This window comes from Dermacentor silvarum, chromosome 1 (genome assembly GCF_013339745.2).
Source record: "Dermacentor silvarum isolate Dsil-2018 chromosome 1, BIME_Dsil_1.4, whole genome shotgun sequence".
NCBI classification, from domain to species: Eukaryota; Metazoa; Arthropoda; class Arachnida; order Ixodida; family Ixodidae; genus Dermacentor; species Dermacentor silvarum.
This window is the reverse complement of record NC_051154.1, coordinates 183,678,606-183,700,304: the sequence shown is the minus strand read 5'-3', so window position 1 is coordinate 183,700,304 and position 21,699 is coordinate 183,678,606. Positions and strand designations below refer to the sequence as shown.

Here is a 21,699-nt window from a genome sequence, read left to right as displayed (position 1 = left end):
TATACCATGTGTGCATTTTGATGAATTGCATGGCATATGTTAACATTGAATGCCCAACACGTTATCGCAATTGACTGCATAATTTACCCTTTCATCGTTATATAACCTTTACCCTTTTATACTTGAATATAATGTCTGTTTCAATGATGTACAGAGGGTTCTGAAACATCTATTATTGAGAATGACTTTCTAGGGTGTTATTCTGTTGAGCTGTGTGTGCAAATAACTTGTAAAAACATAGGAACCCTTTTCATGTCCCTTTTTAAGAGTTGCAGTTCTTGTTGACTATTTTTTCTTGACCTTTGGTATCAGGATAACATGCAAAACATTTGATGTCTCTGACCACAAAGTAAGTGCACTTGTTTACTGCTTTTGGCTCATGCTTATTTTTTATAGAGTCCACATTGCCATTGCATATTACCATTCCAGATTACCATTGCAGGCAGGCCTTCATTTATGCAACACATTACATTATTATATTTCAAAACTATGAAGTTTGTAGTAGTGACTTCATTAGGCTGGGAAACTGCAAGATTTTCACAATGGCAAATCAGTTTTGTGGAAATCTTCGACCTTGCAGATTTCTGCACAATTGATTTACAAGATTTTGTGTGTCTGCGCTTCGAATTGTCAACTGTTTCGGAATCGCTCTGTGATCTGCTAGCCTCCTGGTTAGCTCAGATGGTACAGCAGCTGCCCCCACATAGGTGTTAACACGGTCCTCGGTTCGGTCTGTAGACCATGAAGAATTTTTCTTCAACTGCGAAGCTTTCTTTATCAGAAACCCACATTGGTTTTCTTTGTAGTTTCATAATATTCACGGGTGGATAATTTTTCCTTTCAAGACAGTTATTCTCACGGTGGGTGGCAGGGGAAATGCCAGCCACTGCTTCAGTTGACCGCTCACTCATATGATGGGATACCCAGAAATTAATATTGTCCATTTGGTCAAAGTCTGCAATTCTTCTTTTTTCCCCTTAGTCCCCAGGTGTTTCTTTGTCACGTAGGGAAATATTAGAAACAATAGTGAAGTAAAAGTTGAGAACATTAGGTAGAAAATCAGTCTTCGGAAGGTGCCATCTCGCTGCAGATTGTGCGCCTTTCCAGTGACACAATGCTGCCGTCTTGGTATCATTGTAAAGAGAAGAGACCATAGTTTCAGATAGCTGCAGTGCCGTATTTTGCTGTGTAAAAAAAAAGAAGCAAGTGAAAAGAGAAAAACTAGCATTGCGATTATCTACTGCTGCCACGTTGCGCACAGGAAGCGCTCTTATTGGCTGGTGCAGATTTGAATCTCTAGCACACGTTTTGCTTGCACTTTAACAGTGGCAAGCTCTGCATTTCTTTATCGCGGCGAGGTTTGGTGATTGTGGTAGGCTGCGTTGCTGGCTCTCGCTTCTTTTTTTGATGCGCCAAAATGCAAAATTGTTGAATGTGTCATTCAAAATGGCGGAATGGTCGTATTGAGGGGGGGTTGGAGAAGAGAGAAAGAAAGGAAAAGGGTAAGAAAAAGAAGGTTTATTAGCATGTGTCCCCCCCTTCATGCTACGTCGCTGGCTCGCGTCTTTCGTTGATGTGACCAAAATGCAAAATTGGTGAATGTACGAGGGACGTTCTGAAAGTAAGTTTTGTCATTTATTTTCACACGTAAACTTTATTGCAAGAAAGAAATACACCATGGTATCATTAAATACACACCTTGCACTATTTTTCCACATAGTCGCCACCGACATTGAAACATTTGCCGTAGTGTGCAATCAGTTTGAAGGAACCACTCTGGTAAAACTCGGTGCGCTGTGATGCAAGGAATTGTCGCACAGCCTGCTACACCTCAGTATTGTTTTGGAAGCGCCGTCCCAAGAGTGTGGCTTGTCCTGTACTCTAGTAATGTTGTTTTCATTCGTGCATGTGGAGGGACACCCACTTCGACCTTCATCCTCCACACTGTGCCATCCTTCATTGAACATGCAACACCAGCGATCAACCATTTGACGAGACATGACCTCTTCACCATACACAATCTGTAGGTGTTCATGGATGACGGACACATGCACTAGTCCCACGTGCCCATTCATAGCGGAAAACAGCACGCACTTCCATTGGCCACCATATTGTCAGCATGCGGCTGACTCACTGATTCAGTCACTCAGTGACACGTCACTGATTTGTACTCGAATAACCTCGGGCACGCTGGTCTGCTGCTATTCACTCTTTTTTGGTGCTCTGCGCATGCGTCATTCCTCCTCCGCTGACATGGATGGATTGTTATGGCGATTGTTTGTTTTGCCTGGTGCACCATGTCCTCTTTAAAAAAAAATGACGAAACTTACTTTTGGAGCGTCCCTTGTAGTATTCAAAATGGCACAAAGGTCATATTGAAAATTAAAAAAAAGCAACGAAAAAAAAGGAGGGCTTATTCGCATCTGTACCCATTCCTCCACCCCTCCTCCTCCTATCGCTAGCAAGATCATCACCTCTGAAAAAAAAATTTGGGGGAGAACCCTCTTTCAAGACCTTCATGAGAACTGAGGATGTTTAAAGTGACTGGACTTTTAATTAAATATCGCAATTTGTCAGAAGTTTGCAGGAGTGACCGTGAAATAAATATATGCATATTTTCATAATGCTGTAAATTACTTTCCTTGCACTTCATTGCTGTTTACATTGCCTGTTGAATGTCACTCTGCAGTGTTATAAACCACAGTTCTGTAGAGCTATAGCAGTTTTATGGGAATCAAAGGGATGCTTATCAGCAATGTACAGCTCAACATGATTTTTGCAAATGAGGCATGAAGCCAAATTGATAACATTTTGTTCCAGTAGTGACTTCAAACCTATTAATTAGAGTGCCTGCATTCACAATTTATTCATTCATTTCTGTATGCTTACTGTTTTCTTAGATGCTCCTTTCTTGTCAGATATTTTGAAAATTGTAGCACAAGGTATAATGCATGCTGTTGTGCCTGCTAAAATCTTGTTCACGCAGCCATGTCACTATGTTGCCGGTGTAAGCTATTGATGCCTTTTGTCGTTCTTTGTGGGTGTAGTTGCAGTGAGCTAGTGCTAAATTTTATGAGAGTTCTGATAATGGTGGTTCAGTCAGCATTAGAACAATGGGTAGTAAGTGTAGTTGTCTAAATTTCATCCTTCTGGTTCTAAAGTTCCTTGTGGGCGGCTTTTATTAGGCTCCTTCAAGTTATTGTTTGCAACATGGGCGCTAATATGAATAAGTTACAAACTAGGAAGATCTTGTAAATTAGCTATCTGAATATCGCAATTTATTTTGCAAGCAATTTCTGCTTTTTCAGGTAATCCACTTGAAGAGGCTGAATTTTGTTATCTGCTACTGGTAATATGCAGAAATCTTTGGAAAAAAATGTTGTGGTAATACAAGCATATTATCATTGTAGTGATAAAACATGTTTGCTGCTTCATATGTTAGGAGTACTTTAAACTGTTGCTTAGTTCCAGTGGACTCATTTCATAATTGTGGGTGGCTTGCTGAGTGCTTGTGAGAAAGAAAAAAAAAAAAAAGATCAAGCATGTTTTCTGAGGTGAGTGTTTGGGCAGTGCACTGCACGGCCTGCTGACTGGAAGCCTGCAGTGGGACCGAGTGCATGGCATCGACTGGAGGCATCACTGAGCCTGGACTTGTGGGTTGCACTTAGCGAGGAGCGCTGTCGTCAGGGGCTTTTGCGACAGATCCAAGTGGGCTTGGAGCCTTTCATGCGAGGCCTGCATGATGCTCGGGCACTGCTCAATGGGGAAGCCCGGCCTCCCGATGAACCCCTGGCTGCTGCCACAGACAGGCGCCGCTCCCCACGTGCTGCCAAGGATGCCCCCCAGAGCCTGTTTCTTGTTGACCTATTGCTGCCTCTAGTGAGTGCCACCAAGATGCCATGCCAAATACTGCTTGCTTTTTTCACTACTTGCCATTTATCATCTTTTTATTATATTTCATACAACTGCCCCTTCGCTGGTCCAACCAATCAGTAAATAGCACAATGTGAACAGCATGCATAAATACAGTCTAACCTTGTTATAGCAAAACATGTTAGGTACATTTAACTAATGAATGTAATGAAGTTATCCTAACTTCTCTTGAAATTTCCATAGAAACCCATCTATTTAAAATGACCCTTTAATGAAGGAAAAGAAATTTTAAATGAATATAAAAAAAACTTTTTTGTTAGGAATGAATGTTTAATAATCATTCTGCATCAGTTAAGCCGAAACCTGGCGGTGCATGGTGCTGCTTGTACCTTGATTCAGCAGTTCAAAACTTCTGCCAGTTGTTCGTTACCTGAGAACACGCCAAACCGACCATGCTGCCGAGTTGGCGTTCATGCATGCATTCTACTGCTGCCATCTCGCATTGCACTACCAACGCTGCCAACTCCCGCAGTCTCCTGCGCGCTGTGTGTGTGTGTCTGGTGCGTCCTGGAGGGGTATTCTGTAAGACTCCACCTAGTGGACTGTCCATTTCGGCTGCTGCTGATGAGCAGCCCCAGCTAATCAGCAGCGGCTGAAATGGACAGTCCACTAGGTGGACTCTTACAGAATGCACCCCTGGTAGAAGGTTATGTACTGTTACGCCAGAAAAAAAGGCAAATACCAAAGCACATGGTTTGTTGTACTTTGAGGAAAGATGCTTCGGTACATGCTGTGCTGTCTAACTGTGGCTTCCACAAAATTCTGCACATGCGTAGTCAAGGGGTTAAGCTATGCAATTAGTGCTGTCATAGTAGTTTTACTTTGTATGTTTTGCAATGCAGCTGATTTTGATCTGCTGCACTTTATACGAAATAACTACTTCATATTGTCGCGTATACCCTGCTGTAGAATACACGGTGATCTCCCTTGCGTCGTCCTCGAGGTGGTATCACGAGCAGGGAAATATCGCCGCGGTGAGGGTGAGCATGACTGCCGCTGCGATTTGTCCGGCCTGCGCTGCTGGTCGAGGACTTCTGCGACGTCGGGAGGCCTTTGGCTGAACCTAGGTCGAGGTGAATCGATAGAAAAACCCCGCAGTCCGAGTCGTCGGTAAGGGCACTCCCGATACACACGACCCACTTCGTCGCAGTGGTAGCACAGCGGTCGTCAATTGGGTGCTTGCCAAACCTCTGATTTCTTCGCGGGTGTTCGGCGATCGTCGAAGTACGGTAGCTGAGTTGTCGGAGTGGCTTGCGCCGCTTGCAACGCGACTGGCGACGCAACAGAAGTAGGTTCGAAAGCTTGGGCGGGGCTCAGCAATGTTTCTGCGTAAGTCTTGCGCCAGGACTCGCTTGGCAGAGGTGATGCTTCACTGCTGGAAAGAGAGGCCTGCATTGCCTGCTGTACTTCATTGTGTACGACGCTGGCGAGGGAGCTGACTGGAGGTGGCGACTTACCGTGGTGTTTCTGCAGCTCGTCGCGAATCACGGAGCAAATCAGCTCGCAAAGCAAGGCGACGTCACACCCGAAGCCTACCGGCTTATCGGGAGTGCAGGTGGCATTGACTTGCCGGTTGTACATGTTCGACCGTTGCTGAAGCGTCTTCTCCATCGCGGTGGCTTCGGTGAGGAACTCCGCAACAGTCTTGGGTGTATTCCGAACAAGACCACGAAAGAGCTGCTCCTTTACGCCTCTCATTAGATGACGCACCTTCTTCTCTTCCGACATGCTCAGATCGGCACGCTGGAAGAGACGCGTCATGTCCTCCATGTACATCGTGATGCTCTCGTTGGGCTTTTGAACACGTGATTGAAGGGCTCGCTCCGCTTTTTCCCGGCGATCGGGGATGGTGTAAGTTTTCAGTAGCTTGCGCTGGAACTCAGGCCAGGATGACAGGGCACTTTCGTGGTTCATAAACCACGTGCGAGCACCATCCTGGAGGCTGAAGTAGACGTGCCTGAGTTTGGCGTTGTTGTCCCACTCGTTAAACGCAGCCACATGCTCGAACTCCGCCAGCCAGTCTTCCACATCCTCAAATGTGTCGCCATGAAAAGCCTTCGGCACTTGGGGGTTCAGCACCGTTAGGTAAGTCGGTGTCACCCTTTCTGTAGAATTCGCAGTGGTCGCAGTCATCGCTTGTTCCTGGCGGTTTCCAAATTCTGAGGCGAGGCCTCGGATTCACCGGCTTGTGCGGTGAACTGGAGTCAGCTCCAGTTGTGGGGCGAGGTTCTTGTTGCCCAGGGGGGTCTCCTGTATAAGTTGAGCGTACCCAGCACCTCCACCAAATTGTTGCGTATACCCTGCTGTAGAGTACACGCTGAATGAGGATCCAGGCGTTTGCACTTTACCAAGCGTAAGCGTTGACGCGCGATGCCGAGACGAACCTCGTTCTCCTCTTCTTCAGTCCCTTTGCTGTGCCACACCATGTGGCAATATGCTACAACTGCAAATCGTGGATGTTAGGTTACATCAAATCCCATATTACTTGTGTGTCTTTGTGCTTCCAGTATGCGAAATACTATGTTTTAGTCACAAGTACAAGCGGTGCACTGCAGCCCCTCTTTGCAGGAACATGTCAATCTGCCAGCTTGTTTGTAAATCGCTTTAGATCTGCAACGCCTTTCACGTAATAATTGTCATATGTATTGTGTGACATAGAAGTTTCAAATCAATGTAACAATGAATTACATGACGCTTACATTAATGAGAAGAAGGGTTATGATGGCAGTCAGTGCACTAAGCAAAACAAGGGACAGAAAACCAAGAATGTAACCAGGACACAGCACTGATCGCTGAGAAGGGGAACAGGGGAGCCCAATTATTGTTAATCACAACTGTATGAAGTCAACAGGTAAATGAAGCCAAGGAAAGCATTATTTGTAGTTTTTAATTGAAGTATAGAAATGATGAGCTAAAGGGAAATGAAAGTGGATGAAAAAACAACTTGCCATTATTGAGATCCAAGTGTGGTATTTTTTGCTTGCGAATGCAAGTAGTCTCTCTAGCCTTCGTAGCGTTGCCTACTCCTTGTGAAATGGAGTATAAACACTCTTATAAGGTCTGTTACGCTACTACTTGTGCTCGCACGACGGCAAACATTGACAGCTGCGTTAGAGCAAGCAATCAAGAATATAAAGAACCTTTTTTAGTTAGGGATGAATGTTTACTGATTCTTTTTTGTCAATTAAACTGAAATCTGGTGATGCATGATGCTGCTTGTACCTCGATTAATTCAGCAATTCAGTAATCCTGCCAGTTCAGTACTCCTACTGATGAAGGAGCTGCAGAAAACTACCTTTTGCGATCCTACGACAGTGCGCAGGGGATTTTTGCATCCTCTTACCCAGTGGTTAAGAGCACTCTCCCTCCCCTTTCATGGCGGCCGATGTCGGCCGTGAGGGAAGACAACCATTATAATGAAGTAATGGATATATATAACAAAGTAAATGCTTCTCCCCCTCCAATCTCATTACAGCAACGTTTTACTGTGTTCAGCAAGAACCATTCTTTGGCATTGCCTCACTTGTTGTAAAAGAAATTTCACTCAGTTGTTGTCTTTAGAACACCTTGATATTTAAAACTGACAATTCGTGAATCGTGGTTCTACATGGTGAGTACTTTTTGTTTGGGGTGGCAAAAGCCCTGTGGGTCATTTCTTGAGTGAAGCCTCGCCTCGTTGCACGCTGGAAGCTGGTGTTGAAGATGGAATGTTGTTTCTTCATGCCAAAGACACCAGCTTACAAACTATCTCATTCTAACATGTACGAATTCAGGTTCCTGTGAGTGTGTGTCCCTCTATGCTGTCACATGTCACATGCTTCAACACAGAGTTGAGGTACCATCAGGGGTCCATATTGTAAACCACGGGACAGAGTAACTGAGGCCGAGTTTCACTTGAAGGTGTCGAATAGTGTGCTATCTAAGAAGATTGGTTGTCTGACTTGTTTATTATTGCATCTTTTTTTAAACCTCACGGAAGCAAATATGTCGTAAGTGCATTTATTGTAAAAATTTAATGGAAGAGGATTGTACTGAATTTTGGTGTGATCAACAAAATTATGAAGGTACCTAGCAACACTTATTACCTCATGGCTTGCAGTAGTTTACTCCAGTGCCTATGGAGTTGCCAGTTATCTCCTCTCTCTGCAGTCCTGTATCCTAGCTAAGTGGTGCATTATTGACCTTACAACATAGACTACAGCATTTAAAATTGAAATGCATTTTAATGTTCCTTCAAGCTGTAGGAAACAACTGATAGGATTTTAATAACTGTATAAAGGCACTTAGTCCAGTGCCGTTTGGTTATTGCTACAAAAGGATGCCATGACAAAAGTAAACATTGCCTTGAAGGACTTTGCTCAAGTATATGCACCCAACGTTGCAGTTTGATGGCATGAGATGCCTGCTACAAAGCGCAAAATCAACTTAAGCTGCAAATGTTAGAAGAGCTCTATCTTGCACCATTGGCAGCCTTAGCCAGTAAGTTTATTATAATTTTTTAATTGTGGCCCTTAGCACTGCTTCACTTCAGGATTAATTTGAATAGAATCTGTTTGTGGAAAGTCCCTGTGATGCAAACAATGTCTTGAATTTTTACTAGCATGATTACATCATGTGTTACTCCATGCTAGCAAATACAGCTATTACATTTCGAATGGTCATTCTGAAATTAAAACATGTAAATTTTACATTTGAAAGCCTGGCAGATTCTGCATCGACATGGAAATGCCACAAATTCTTATTGCAATGTTTCAAGCTGGCAAATGTGTCTGTGGAGCTATCATTTATGACTCATTTCTGAAATTAAAGTTATTTACGGTCAAACTTGAATATAATGAATCTGTTTTACTCAAGCTACTAAATTAAACTGCTTTACTGAAGCATGGGTGTTCTTGTGCTGCTGTTGGTTAGGTGAATGGAATGTGATATGGGTGCCTTCCCTGCTTGATGTGTTGAAAAATTCTTTTATGCCAATATTATTTGTTTCATACAAATTGTAGGCATTGATTGAAAAGTACCTTTTTGTTGAGAGTCGGCACTTTGTTTATTTTTTCTTGGCATGTAGTTGTCCATGATTGTTTCTGGCATGCAGCATATCTAGGGTTCTGCATTTTTGGATTAATCTGATAGAATTCGAAAAACACTTGCCAGTTTCAGATTTATGCGCAAAACTGAATTTCATGGCCCTCAATAGACCGATCCCACCGACTGATCTGTGCATATGCCGGTTTTCTGGAAGTAGCACTGCCACCATTTTGGTTGTAGTCAACTGGTCAACCTTACCACTGCAGTCCCCGCTCGTTGAGTACTGCGCACGAGCTTCCCAGACATCTCTGCAACTCCACCACCGAGAAAAATTTGTCATGTATTTTAAGAAGTTACATCGGCTGTTCATTGCGACATGCGAGGCAAACGTTGAAAAGTGCCTGCTGCTCTTTCATTTTGGTTGTTACCCGCTGATTACGTGTGGAGTATCGTATTTGTTCGAGCTTTTTATGTAGTACATGCTGATGCAAGTGGTCGTTTTGCGTTACTATTTTTGCACACGTGCATCTAGGTGACTGCGACGTTATGCTTGCTTAGAGATGGACATAATGGGATTTGTATACCTGTTGGAGACAGGTTTGAAATACGGCTTCAGTAACAGCAATATCTAGAGGTTCTTAGGTAAGCTAGGCGGCATTTTTAACTGCGGAACTGTTTAAGCCGGCTGTTAGCCTGTCCGTCGCGGACAAAAAGGTGGGCCGATCGTGGCTAAGAATGGTTGGGACTACTTAAGCTTAGTCAGTCATCGATAGCCAATCATTAGCTAATCAATAATCGATCAATAATCAATAAATTCTGGAAAATGCTGGGGATGACTTGGTAATGCTTAGCTTAGCCCAAATAGGTGGCCGATACCTTGCAATAGCCAATCAATAGCTAATCGATAATCAATCAATAATCAATAAATTCTGGGAAATGCTGGGGATAACTTGGTAGTGCTAAGCCTAGCCCAAAAGCCAGGACTAGCTAGGTGCTCATAAGCTCCGCTGTCTCTAGCATTGTGCCGCCAGTGCAAGCTACGCTAATTTTTTATTTGCATTCAAGCGAATCGTACGCTTGCAGCTTCGAAAACTTCGACTGCGTGGCTTGAGGCGAGCATCCCATCTTTCATGCACTTGAATACGCGCCGCTCTCCATTATGAGCAGCCACGATATACTTTCATCAGTGATTCGTACTGGTCGATTACGCCGTTTAAGGCAGTATTATCGCTGTAAGGCAGTATTATCGCTAGCTATGGCAGAGACCTCTTGCTCATGGTCGGGTGGCACAGTTGAGCTCCCAGGAACTTCAGGCTGGCAGGTGAAATTAAATAAAGAAGCCATACGCGTGTTTCAGTCTTACAATACACTATTCATTTATTTATTTATTTACAATACCCTCGGGGCCCAAGGGCATTACAGAAGGGAGTTGGTTTTGATTACAAAAACATTGAACATAAACAGCAGTAAATATACATATTATTGCAAATGTAAAAGAGGCTCATTAATCAAAAAAATATTAAATTAAAATTAAATTAGGGGGCTTGATGAGCTAAAACCACTATCTTATTATGAGGCACGCCGTAGTGGGGGGTTCCGGAATAATTTGGACCACCTGGAGTTCTTTAACGTGCACCTAAATCTAAGTACACGGGTGTTCTCGCATTTCACCCCTATCGAATTGTGGCCGCTATTCGTGCCCGTGTTTCTTCTCGCGCTGTGTATTAATCCTATTAATCCATTGGACCAACGTCTCTCGAAGCTTTCGCTCTTTAGGAAACACATAGAATCCGAAGCCTTTGTCCCTTGTGCTAGTGTTGTAGAACCCTGGAACGCAGCAGGTGAATCCTCCCATCGCACGATGGCTCCACACGAACCATAAAAATTGCCAGAAATCGTTCGGAAACAGGACGCACAGGCACTCCGGACACTAAATTACTGGCAAGAGAGTTCTCGAATATCAGGTGCATGATGTTGAGCCCCTAGTTTTCTTGAGGATGCATGTTTGAAACTGGTCGGTCTTTTCACATACTGTGCTAAATCTACTGGCTTTTGCTCTAACCAAAGCGAATGTAAAAGGTAATTCTCACTGTTTTACTCCGTAAATCTTGAGCCCTCCACAATGACCGATTTCAACATTGGTAAGTTTTCATGTACATATTACAGTAAATTGTAGTGGTAATAAATTGTTCTGCTATTGTAAGTGTTAGCTGTAAGTAAACGTTCCTGTGAATGTGCTGTACTTTTTATTTATATTTTTTTGCAGTTAAAGATGTTATTGAAGTAGGGGCAAAACTTAAGGTGAATAATGCTAAAAAAGGCAGAAAAACTCTGAATTTGAGTTTGCCTAAAAGTAAGCACAATAAACTACAATTTTTGGGGAAAAATCATCTAAAAAAATGCTAAGGTTTCATTCGGAAATGCACTAAAAAAATGCAGAATCCTAATCATATCTTTTGATGCTATGCTGGTTTACAAGGCAGGACATTTTTTCTTTGCTATGTTTTAATCTGAAACACTGTGCAAATAAATGTCCCGTACAATGCATTTTTTGTGCACTATTGTCTTTTGCTTATTTCACTTGTCATAGACTATAGATAACTGCCTATGCTGGTAACCTGGTGTTGAGGTCTTTAGCTTTTTTGTCAGGTTTTAAACAGCAGCATTGGGGTTGCATAAATTGTAGGACTCATAATGGTTAATTGTTTTAGAGCAATTGAAGACAAAAATGTGTAAGAGATGCATGTTCCTTTAACAAGGCTTCTCTGGGTCAACAGAACAATATGGTGGATTGCAGGACTGTGGCAATGATGGGCACTCGCTTGGTGGCCAAGTGCAGGGACCAACATCTTGTGGAGCCAGTATGTCCATAGCGGGGACCATACAGTGTCGAGGATTTGTGCATGCCAAAGCCACTGTCCAGGAAGCTGTCAAGGTCAGCAATGTCTGTTCTGTTATATCATTCACAAGAGCTACAAAACAAGAAAGTAGGAATATTCAGTTGACTTTTGGTGCTGGCCTGTTGCTTATAAGTTGCAATAGTGGTGGCTTTACATATTCACAAAGAAATAGCTGACATGGCTATCTGACTTCTGCTGGTTGCTGTGATTGGTCCCTTCTTTGCAGCTTTCGCTCTTTGAAAGCAGATTTGAGAGCGCCACATTCCGAGTGTGTGAACTATTAGTGCCATAATTTTTTTAGATTTCATGGACATTCTTCAAAGGCAGGAAGAAGGAACTACATAAGAGCTAGGTTCATGGAATAAACTACATTGTGTGTTTTTATAACTACAGATATAACTTATATTGCATAATTGATCTTAAATAAATAAGTACACTACAAGAAATATTGAGGAGTTCAATATAACTATGAACACTACATAGTTGCATGCATCTAGAGTGTGCCACAGTTTTTATATCTAAGTTTAGGTCTAGGTACATGAAACACCCTGCACTAATGGCACAGACAGACTGTTAATTGATGCTAGGAGCCATAGGTACTGCCACTAGCTGCAAGTGGAAACCTATGTTGGCTGTGTATCCTGGTGCTATGGATGCAAAGCTTTTACCTTTCTGTTCAATGCTGTTCTGAGAGGTGCATTGCCTCACTGTATGTGATGTGATCCACACCAAGTTGAAATTTTATCTTGTCTGCACTTCTGCAAGCATGAGATTGTGGGTGCTGTATGGAACACATACGAAAATGGCTCTTGCACTGATTCTGATCATATTAACAAAATAAATGTATACGAGCTTTGCTCTTTTTTGTGCCGTACATTGTCTGGACAGTAGGTCCAGACAATGTATCATACTAATGAGGCATAAGTACATTGAAAAAATGGTCTTCCAATGAGTCTTCACAACTGAAATTGTCCATGCTAATGATGGTCATAACAGTGAAGCACAGCTGTATTCAACTTAAAGTATATTTTGCATTCACAGCATTATTATATTCATATGCATTTACTGAAACTAGGAGAATGAAAAGATAACAAACTTAGAATGGAACACCACTTATACTGTCTACTCAAGACACTGCTCTATTTCTTTGTCAAGATAGAAGATGCTTACTTTGTCTGTTCGCATGTGTTATTTGTTTTGTGTGGACTTGCAAGTGAATGCCTGCAGAATGCATAACTATGCTGAGGAGTATAAAGGCCAAACTACATATAAGCTTGCCAGCGCGCGAGAACTTGTGCCCACGTGCCTTACGTTTGCCGTGCCTTGTGTTTGCCGCGCTTTACGAGGAATGACGGTTTGATTCTACGAGACGCGCGCCCACTTGGCTCACTATTTTCTCCTTGGTAGACATTATTTCGTATTTCTTTTGAGGCAGCCAGAGCACCAATGTTTGTCTGGAGAAGGTATCCATGCTAGCGTACGTGTAGTTTGGCCTTAAGTGAAGTACATGCAGCAGAGATGGGTCTTTCTTGTGCACAGGTTATATTGCACAGCTTGCCATTTTTCAGCCATGCAAACGCTTGTGTACTTAGATTTAGATGCTATTTAAAGAATTTTAGGTGGTAAAAAATAATGCAGAGTGCCTCAGATGCCTCAAAATAAGATAGGGGTTTTGGTACGTAAAATTCCAGAATTTAATTTAATTTTGGCTAACTGACGTGAAATAAAATCCTTGCTGATGCAACTAGCAAAGCTCATTATTATTGGCAGCCTAATGTTACACCAAAACTTGCAGGCCATCAAGCAAGATGTGTATCGAAGCATTACATCAAGATGTGAGATCCAGTGCGAAGATATGCTACTTATAGAAGATGAACAGCATGGTAAGCTCCCGACTGCTGTTTCCTTTCACATGTTCAGAGAGCACAAGGTAACATTGGGGCCACCATAATCACTGTAGAGATAAAGGGAAACATTGAATCAGGCTTGACTAGTACTCTTTTTGAACCATCTCTGTATTCTTTATATCAGGGGTTCTCAAGCATGTTCGTTCCGGGGAACCCTGCTAAGCTCCATGAAGCGCCAAGGACCCCCCCCCCCCCCCCCCGAATTAGCCGAATTAAAATGTCCTAATTAAACTAATGTCAAATTATCTAGAGTATCAAGAAAACAATAAATGAATGCTTACTACATCAACACGCTTTTATTTACTGAATACATCAGCAAATCTTGTTTCTATTTTGCACAAAAGCAGTGAGGAAGCTGAAATTCTTGTCATCTCATGACTGATTAAGGGGGGGCTAGCAGCGGCAAAGGCCTCGCAACATCCTTCGCAGTGCGGCCGCGGCGTGCGTCTTCATCTGCAGACACGCTTTTCACTACCGCGCGCACATCCGATTGTTTTTTTGCTAGGGAGCTGGTCGCCAACAAATTGTCCGTCCCTCGCGATGTAGCCGGTGCTCTTAATCTTTGACATTTTTGCACTGAGTCAAAGCGCAACTACTGCTTGCCGCAACCGCTGCTGACGAAACTGTGGCCGTTATCGACGCGATCATGGACGGCGACCTTGCGGTTCAGAAGGCAGGCAGCCGATGCACGCACCAAGTCAAAACGAAACTACCATTTGCTGCAACAAGTATGGACGAATCCGCAGTCGCTATCGATGCGATCATGGATAGCGACTACGCAGTTATGAAGGCACACAGCCGACGCGTGCACCGAGTCAAAACGAAACTACTGTTTGCCGCAACCGCTGCGGACGAAACTGTGGCGGCTATCGACGCGATCACAGATGGCGACTACGCACTTATGGAAACACGCGGCTAGCCGCCAACGCGGTGTTATGCGCAGCGATTAACGCAACAATAAGGGCTTTGAGGGCACAAATAAGCACAAAGCATTCCAGCATTGCTGTCAGTCACGTATCGCGTACGATTGCCACTGAGGACCATGGCGATGCGGACTGCGCCGCTTCGTTTTTGGGTGCTAGCGCCGTTTTTGCTCTCATGCAGCGCGCATTTGTGGTGCTCCGTGCATTTATTTTATCATTCATCTGACGTATACGTCGGAGCACACGCTATTGGCACCTACCCTATCTACAAACGGGAGAAATGTGCATGTTGGTAAGTTACGGCCTCCGAGATTCAAGTGCGAAAGCTTAGGCGCGCTGCCCGTTTTTGAAGGTTGGGTGGCTACAAGCTGCTTGCGGATTTATTGCGCAGTTCACGAACTGCCGTTACGCGCTGTGATGTGCTTTTTGACAATTGGGCATGGGTAATGGAAGTTCTGTGGATCGAGCACACCTCTTGTTCGCTGTTTTAGCCACTTAATTGGCGAGCGCGGGACCACGGAAAATTTATCAGTGGCTCGTGGAACCCCGAGCAGGGGCCTGCGGAACCCCCGCGGAACCCACTTTGAGAACCCATGCTTTATATGTTTTGTGGAAAAAAAGAATGCATGCACGCCGATATGCAAAGCCTTCATGCCTTTTACAAGAAAACCTGACAAGAGTGTTTTGTAGCCTTTCAGCCAAGCCTATAGCTTACCATTTAGGATTGTGGTGGATTTCCATTTTCATGATGACACTGCTGACGTGGCTGCTTGGTTGGACGTTTGAGCCAGTTGCCTTTTTTGCAAACAGTCATGTGGGCTTCATTTATAAACGTGACTGACAGCACTTTGTGGAAGCGTGTAGTGATGTAATTTTTTTTTTCATAACTCACAGGCTTATTCAGATGTTAAGAGCCAGTGGTATGTTGAAGCTGATGAAGTGTAGTGAACAAGAAGGAGGACAAAGTTGGGCCCAGTCGGCTGTCTACATTGTTGTTGTGGTCCTGCTTGCCATCTTTCCCAGTCGTGTAAATAAACCCCTTGTTTGAAATCTCGCCATAGCATCTTTGGTGGAAATACGAGGTGTCTCCGAAGCCCACCACAGAACTTTGCAGTGGACATCCTGTGGGCGATTTGACCACGTGGACTGAGAGGCCCACTGGTTCAACCTCAACTACCACGACATCGGTCGTCCTGACCCAACTTCGAGACCCTGGCACTTTCTCCAGTACTGACACCATGGACGTTGAAGGCTGGCTAACCGAATACAAGCGGGGCCATAATAAGGAAGATGGCGGACTGGGCCACTTCGTCCTTCTTCTTCTCTGCTACGCTTCTGCAGTTTCTTGTACATAACACTGGCTCATAACAGTAATTTTCATGGAAGCAACAACGGTGCTCAACTGGAATTGAACTGAAAATTGCAGCTGAACCATTATTTTCAGCTGAACCAGAACCGACTGAATATATTTTCCTCCACCTTAGAACTGAACCCGAACTGGAAATTCTTGGAGGAACCGTTGACCAAATGTTCAGCACAGTGCTGTTGTTGCTGAAAATCTATGAGAGCAGATGATGTCTCTTGCGTTGATTCGGGCAGCGTGTGAAGTGAACAGTTATGTGGGTTGCTGCAGTGATCTGATTGGCTTACTAAACTTGTGTGTATGGTCAGCTTAATTGAACACTGTGCGCATAGTTGGCGGCACGCACTGTCTAGACAGAGCGTCGCCGATGCTGCGTCATCGTGGAGAATATTTAACTTCTGTTATCTTGATTTTTCTTTACTCGCTTTCAAATAAAAGAGAAATAGAAGAGAAATGAAAATATCGCAGTATAGCAGGAGCATCATTGCATATTGTAGTCAAACTGGATGCGCTTGCCGGTCAATGGTGATGACTGGACGGCGCACACTATACCTTCAGTTATTCTTCGGCCATGCACTCTACTGTTTGCGTTTCATTTGACAACGATAGTATGCTATTCGAGATAAGGCTGGAATGGCGAGTTTCCAGCAATCGCATGGGTGAATGGCTCAAGTCGTGTGTGGACTGGAGACGGCGGTACAAGTAAAGTCCCTATATCGTAAAAGTACCGCCATCTACTCTCTCCTCTGCCATCTCCTCTCCTAAAATGCTTGTTCTTTTCTTTACTTTTTGCTTGTGAAGACAAGTCAATGGTGGCGCCCCTCGAAAGCTCCCGTTGAAGCTTTCAGGCCGGGCGCGTGCCGCCGCCGCCGCCGGCTACGCAGAGTGACTTTTGATATGGCTTTAAGGCGGAAAAAAAAAACTAAATATAAAGAAGGGAAAGTGCGCTCTATCATCCTCCAATTGGAGATACAGGAGAGAGAGAAGCGGCGTTGTTCAAAGGATGGCGGTACTTTTCCGAAGGTATTGGGACTTTAAGTACAAGGGGTCCCCACAGCTGCTCTCTGTGAGTTAGCCAGTGCTGACGTCACATGAGATGTACCACAGTCCAAAACAGGTGGCGCCACTCCAATTTTTCATTTTTATCATTTTCTGGCTTACAAAACCTCTGTTCTCGCTAGAAATGACAAATTCGTTATTACAGAAGCCTAATCCTTCAATCTAGCTTGATTTAATCTTTTCGTTAAATGTTCCCTTAAAGTATAAGGGATTTTTGAAGTCCAGTTGCTCAAATAATCACCATTGTAAATGGTGGTTAGAACATTATTACAGCAATAGCTGTTATGCAAACTTAGCAGCTGCATTTACTGTGGAAAACCTGATGCTACTGTAAGCGGGCAAGTTTTTGCATTTGTGCATAGATTCTCTTATCACTCTGTCTCATTCTTGTGTTACTATGTGACAACATGGTAAGTACGAGGGGGAACCCAAAAGTAACCGGAATTATTTTTAAAAAGCTATGTATGAATTTATTTTTTATAAAACAACCTTGTTATTTTAAAAGTACTCTCCATTACACTTAATACATTTGTCCAATCTGCGATTTCATTCTTCGAAACATTTTAAAAACTCGTCTGTTTTGATGGCTGTTAGCACCTTTCTCGTTTTATCCTTTACCTCTTCTACGTCGTGAAATCGCAGTCCTTTCATGTTGTTCTTCATTCGAGGAAACAAAAAAAAAAGTTGCACGGAGTGAGGTCAGGTGAGTAAGGGGCGTGGGGCAAGGGAGTCATGCTATTTGACGAGGGTGGCGATGTGGGCTTGTTGGTCTGTCATCATGGAATGGTAATTTGGAAGCGCATAAAAACACGGACACGAGAAGAAACGAAGACGAAGGAGAAGAAACGAAGACGAAGACAAGCTTGTCTTCCTCTTTGTTTCTTCTCGTGTCCGTGTTTTTGTGTGCTTCCAAATTACCATTCCATGATGCTATTTGAGTTTTTTATTTAGAAGTACTGAAGCAATTGCGTGACAGTGTGTGACAAAAAAGGCCTGATTTGTGGAAGTCCACCACGACAATGCACCAGCTCCCCCACGAAGGTTTGAAAAACTATGGTGGCCGCTTCTCGTGTAGCACGTCAAGAACGTTCTGGGCCAGGAGGCATGAGCCTACCAGGAGGCCCGGACTTGGGCTTTAGTTCCTTCGTGGCTAATAAATGTTATTTCTCTCTTTCTCTCTCAGCGCACCAGTTTTTGGCAAACATAGCATGACTCCTTTGCCGCACGCCCCTCACTCACCTGACCTCGCTCTGTGCGACTTCTTTTGTTTCCTCGAATGAAGAAGAAGATTTCTACTGTTTGCCATCTGATATGTAGACTGCAAGGCAATTTCAGAAGTTTAAACCGGCTTGGGCGATGAAGTTATACCCTCAAAGTAGCTCTGGCATTCTGGTGCTGAGCATGGGGTCACTGATTAAAAAGAAGCTTTAGCTCGGGAGCGCTTGTCTTCCTCCAGCTGCCTTTGTGAGTCTTCCATGGCACTTCACCTTTACAGCATGGTGTACAGAATATCAAGGTGCAAAGGTTCTCTGGTTGTGTTCGTGACCACACGAGACGCTCTGAATTTTATTTCATGCTTTATAGCATGTGTCTGATTCGTATCAAGATGAGTATCTTGTCAGCTCCGATATTACAAAACAGTGGTCGCAGAGCTGTGATCCTATGATGAACAGCAAATTCTGGATACAGCCTGCAAAGTTTGTCGTAAAGATGGTATTCACCTTGCTGCAGAAAATTTGATAGATGGTGTCATGTTCTCAGCTGGACTGGGGGGTCACATATTGGCATGCACAAGGCACATGCTGGAGAAACCTGAAGTTGTCATTTTTGTCTTGGCATTTTTGTGGCACTTTTGTTATTTCTGTGACATCCTCTGATGAATATTGAACCTTTATACAGTTGAGCTCACTTCTAACGATCCCATTCATAACAAATGCTTGGTTATTATGAATGAAGATAGCATGATGCTCATGATTTCCGTGTGGTCTATGGCAGCACGTCTCGTATAACAGCTCCAAACTGCTTTGAGTGAACAGCATAGTACGACTGTGGAAATGATATCGATCTTTTTATTGGGCGAGGAGGAAGGGTATGGCAACTGGCATCCTGCGAGCCTTTTTTCTCTGGCTTGTGCAAGCCGGCGCGGGGCTGCTTGAATGTGTTGCTGTCACGTGCTGTGGAATGATTTTTAAATGTTTTAGCTTGTTCTCTAAAAAAATTACGTGATGTCAGTTTATACTGGGTCGTCGGGGAACCACTATGTAGCCTTTTGGTGCAGCAGTAACTACAGTATGCGGAAATTTCTCCTGGTGGCACAAACATGTGACATGCATCACCAGCCGCGGTGTGTGTGTTGTGAATTATTTGGGCTGCATTGTTTTTCACTCGACGAAGAGCAGCGGTGTCTGCGCATTATCAGTGAGAATTGGAAAATCTCACTATCTGATCTTTTGGCGCGGGAACTGAAGCATAAGAGTGCTTCTGTACGGCCAACCCAATGCAACCACGAAACATCTGAATATTTGCTTCTGTCATTGGCATTATTCTCACGCATTTCAGGACTACTATCTTATGCCTATATTAGCTTCCTGTATGAGGCCGATGGCATTTTTCAGCACAGCTATCACTGCGGTTGGTAAACCAATGTGATAAATAAGTTTTCTGCTTCGGCATTGCTTCTTTGCCCTGTAAAACAGTAATATCCATTGGGGATTGTATAAAAAGAATGCAACGACTATTTGTGCACATACAATTTCCGCAAACAGGGTGAGTGCATCATGGATGGGCCAAACAAGATCAAACAAAAACATCAGTTTTCATCCTCCTGTGTACTTAGATTTAGGTGCATGCTGCCGATAAGCTGTGCCCCATGCTGCCACCGGCTATGGTGTACCGAAGACGATTGTGTCACACCTTGACCCCAACACAACGCCATCACACATTGTGGCTTCACCCAAGCCGATATTGGGAGACACGCATGTGATGTGCACCAAGCTCGCGTTCCAGTCTCCGAGCTATGCATCTTATTATGTGGCCGTCAGAGAACATGACTTTGAGAGCACAAACTCACCAGAGGTATGGCCAGCAGGCTGTACCTTCGACCATTTGTGGGCACTTCGCGAGTACGTGGACAGACCATTACGAGCAACAAGGCCATTCCAATCAGTGCTTTATGAACTGTTACTACCAGAATGTGAGGAGCTTTCGTACTAAAGCTGAAGCCTTCTACTCTAACCTCATTACATTGAACACTCCTGTTTTGTGCATTACAAAAATGTGGCTTCATGGCACTATGCTTTCTGACCAGTACTTCACATCCAACTGTACTATCTTTCGTCGTGATCGTGATTATGACTCGATGCGTCTTAAATGAGGAGGTGGCATTCTTATAGCGGTGGGCGCCTCATGGATTGCAAATCGCAGGTTTGACCTTGAGTCGTATATTGAATGTCTTTGGATCGAAATCTAACTTTTCTGAGGATGTTGTGAACAGCGTGGCTCTTCCCAGTGTTGAGATACACGGTCGAGCTCTGTGTTGAGCCATGTGCAACCTCTCTATTTTCTTCTTTCATTCTTTTATCCGTCCTTTCATTTACTGTCATTACAGCTGTCATTCTTGTTAACTTTATTTTGCTTCATGCATTGTGTTTATCATGCTTTTTTGCTGCTACGTAGACCATTTAATTTGTACTGTAGTGTCCCACACTAAAGGCGCTGAGCTGTTAGTGACATATTCAATAAATAAATAATGAAGTTGTAGTTCGGCATGTAAAAGCCCAGAATTTCATTTCTTTTTTCATCTATTTGAGGCTAGTATAGTGTGAATCATGCTTGTCTAAAGTGGTCGATCGGCTGATTTGACCGCCGTCTTTAAAAAATGAAAGAAAATCAAAACACGGAGAAGAATGTAACGTTGCAATGGAGACCACATGCGGTCATGCCACATGCTTTGCCCATGCATTATAAAACAAACAGATCTAGGTATAACCCACCAACTACTGCTAAGTTGCTGCTTCGGACGCTCTATAGACAAGTACGATTCACATTGTACTGTAGGCTGTTATTACTCGCTAAAACTATTTTATTTGTACTCGAAAACTGCATCCAGCGAATGAGGTAGTCGCGCAATGTGTCTGCAGAAAACAATTTGAATGCTTGTCAAAGCAAACAGCAGAATTATTCCATAGCAACACAGTACCGATTCTGTTACCATCGTCACGTATGTTTAACAACTCATTGCTGCTAAACTGCTGCTTAGAACTACAGGGAGAATGGTGCAATAAGGGTGTAGAAACTTTAGAATAGATATGAAAGAACCAGACCGAGAGCCAGCTGCTCTTCATTCCCACTTTTTCCTAATTTCTCTCACAGTGCGTGCCTGCAAATTATATGGACACTCCAGGCGAATTTCTGTCGTTGCCATCACCGTGGTGTTCTGTATAAAGTCCAAGTTTGATAGCCTCATGGCCGCGTGCTGTATGTTGTAGGTATGAGTGAAAGCTTGTTAGGGTGAGCTGAGAAGAATGGTGGCTTGATGCGGCAGTGTCTTCTCGCGCTCACAAGAGAGGAAGGTGGGGAGGGTGCGCGCC

General features: G+C 43.7%; 1 protein-coding gene across 1 annotated transcript in view; it reads left to right on the top strand.

Moving 5' to 3' along the window:
• The window catches only part of LOC119436511 (protein odr-4 homolog), an 80,089-nt gene that overhangs the window by 25,223 nt on the left and 33,167 nt on the right, over positions 1–21,699 (top strand). The window contains exons 5-8 of the mRNA XM_037703375.2: positions 313–349; positions 3,571–3,879; positions 11,756–11,893; positions 13,654–13,741. Coding sequence (XP_037559303.1) covers positions 313–349; positions 3,571–3,879; positions 11,756–11,893; positions 13,654–13,741 — 572 coding nt within the window. The remainder of the gene's footprint in view (positions 1–312; positions 350–3,570; positions 3,880–11,755; positions 11,894–13,653; positions 13,742–21,699) is intronic.